This window comes from Cryptomeria japonica, chromosome 8 (genome assembly GCF_030272615.1).
Source record: "Cryptomeria japonica chromosome 8, Sugi_1.0, whole genome shotgun sequence".
Lineage (NCBI taxonomy): Eukaryota > Viridiplantae > Streptophyta > Pinopsida > Cupressales > Cupressaceae > Cryptomeria > Cryptomeria japonica.
In genome coordinates, this window is record NC_081412.1 from 55,298,396 (window position 1) to 55,300,201 (window position 1,806).

A 1,806-nucleotide genomic window follows, 5' to 3' on the forward strand; every position below is an offset into this window, starting at 1 on the left:
TCATCATCCTCGAGCCTATAAGGATGAAATTGAGAAGACTATGCATGAGTTGTTGGATATGGGTTTCATTCGGCCTAGTTCTAGCCCCTTTGCTTCTTTTGTAGTGCTTGTTAAGAAGAACGATGGGACTCTACGGATGTGTATAGATTACAGAGCCTTGAACAAGAAGACAATCAAGAACAGATACCCTATTCCACGCATTGATGAGTTGTTGGATGAGCTTTATGGAGCTATCTACTTCTCTAAGATTGATCTTCGTTCAGGTTACCATCAGATACGTGTATGAGAAGAGGATGTACACAAGACTGCCTTTCGTTGTCACTATGGGCACTATGAGTTTCTGGTAATGCTTTTTGGCCTTACTAATGCACCAACCACTTTCCAGTCCTGAATGAACCATATCTTCAACAAGCAGTTGAGGAAGTTGGTTCTAGTGTTCTTTGACGACATATTGATTTATAGTCGTACTTGGGAGGACCATCTCAGACATGTTAAGGAGGTACTTAGCATTATGGAGAGCCAGTCTCTATTTGCTAAGTTATCCAAATGTGAGTTTGGACTTAGGGAGGTTTTATATTTGGGCCATGTGATCAGTGTTGATGGGGTGAAGGTGCATGAGGAGAAGATTCAGGCGATTCGGGATTGGCCCCACCCTCATAACATTACTAAGTTACGTGGGTTCCTTGGTTTATGTGCTTATTACAGAAGATTTGTGAGAGGTTTCTCTCATTTGGCAGCACCTTTGACAGACCTCACAAAGAAAGGGGTGTTCAGATGGATAGAACAAGCACAGGGAGTATTTGATAGACTCAAGGAGGTTATGAGCACTTGTCCAGTTTTGGCATTACCTGATTTCTCGCAGCCATTTGTCCTAGAGTGTGATGCTTCAGGTCTGGGCATAGGAGTTGTGTTGATGCAGAACAGACATCCCATTGCCTATGAGAGCCGTAAGTTGCAAGATAATGAGAGGTTGTACTCTACCTATGATAAGGAAATGTTGGCTATTATGCATGCTTTAGCCAAATTCAGACATCTTAAAAGATCCATCAGGGATCTTTCAAATTATGTTGTAATCTATTATTGATTTCTGAATAAAATATTGGGCAGATTTTGGAGTGTGGAGTTTTATTTCGAAAGGGTTTTCCCCACATAAATCACTATGTTGTATGCATGATGTTTATATTTATTTCTATTGAATTTATGTAACTATTGTAAAGGTCTGTAAAAGTTTTGCATTACCCTCCTCTTATGATTAGTCTAGGAAGTTTTTCTGCTAATTTATCTTCCTTGTAGGATCTTCCTCATCCTCTCATCTTGATAGTCATGGAGCTACATCTTCTTTTGGAAGGTCAAAGAGGAATAAATATATTTTCAAATGATATAAACATACCTTAGGCTTTTGAGAGAGACACACTGAAATCTAAATGAAACAAAATTTTCATAAAATCATCTAATACATATAACAATGTGTTACAAAAAGTGTTAAAAGATAATCTAATCACCTTTCTAGGGATAAGACCACTTCCTATCAAAAAATTATACCCTATTTGGTATGATACACAATTTTTTTGCCAATATCACTAAGTGCCTAGTCATGATACTGAATGTTGAGTGCATTGTTAGGAAACAAATTGGTTCAATACCAAAGATTATGAAGGTCAAACTCTATCCAATAAAATAATCAAAGGATGAGATTCAATGCTTGGATAGAAACAACATAAAAATCTAAAACTCATATGCAAATGTGAAAATTAAGTTGCCTTAATTGTGGAAAACCCATGTCTTCGGACATGTAGTGTCGTGATT

At 37.5% G+C, this 1,806-nt stretch overlaps 1 protein-coding gene across 1 annotated transcript; it reads left to right on the forward strand.

The window, feature by feature from the left end:
* The first annotated feature begins 511 nt into the window (after nucleotides 1-511).
* On the forward strand, nucleotides 512-1,225 carry LOC131857517 (uncharacterized mitochondrial protein AtMg00860-like). Its single transcript, XM_059210178.1, has 2 exons — nucleotides 512-947; nucleotides 1,218-1,225. The coding sequence occupies exons 1-2, from the start codon at nucleotides 512-514 to the stop codon at nucleotides 1,223-1,225; spliced, it is 444 nt and encodes a 147-aa protein (XP_059066161.1).
* The last annotated feature ends 581 nt before the right edge of the window (nucleotides 1,226-1,806 follow it).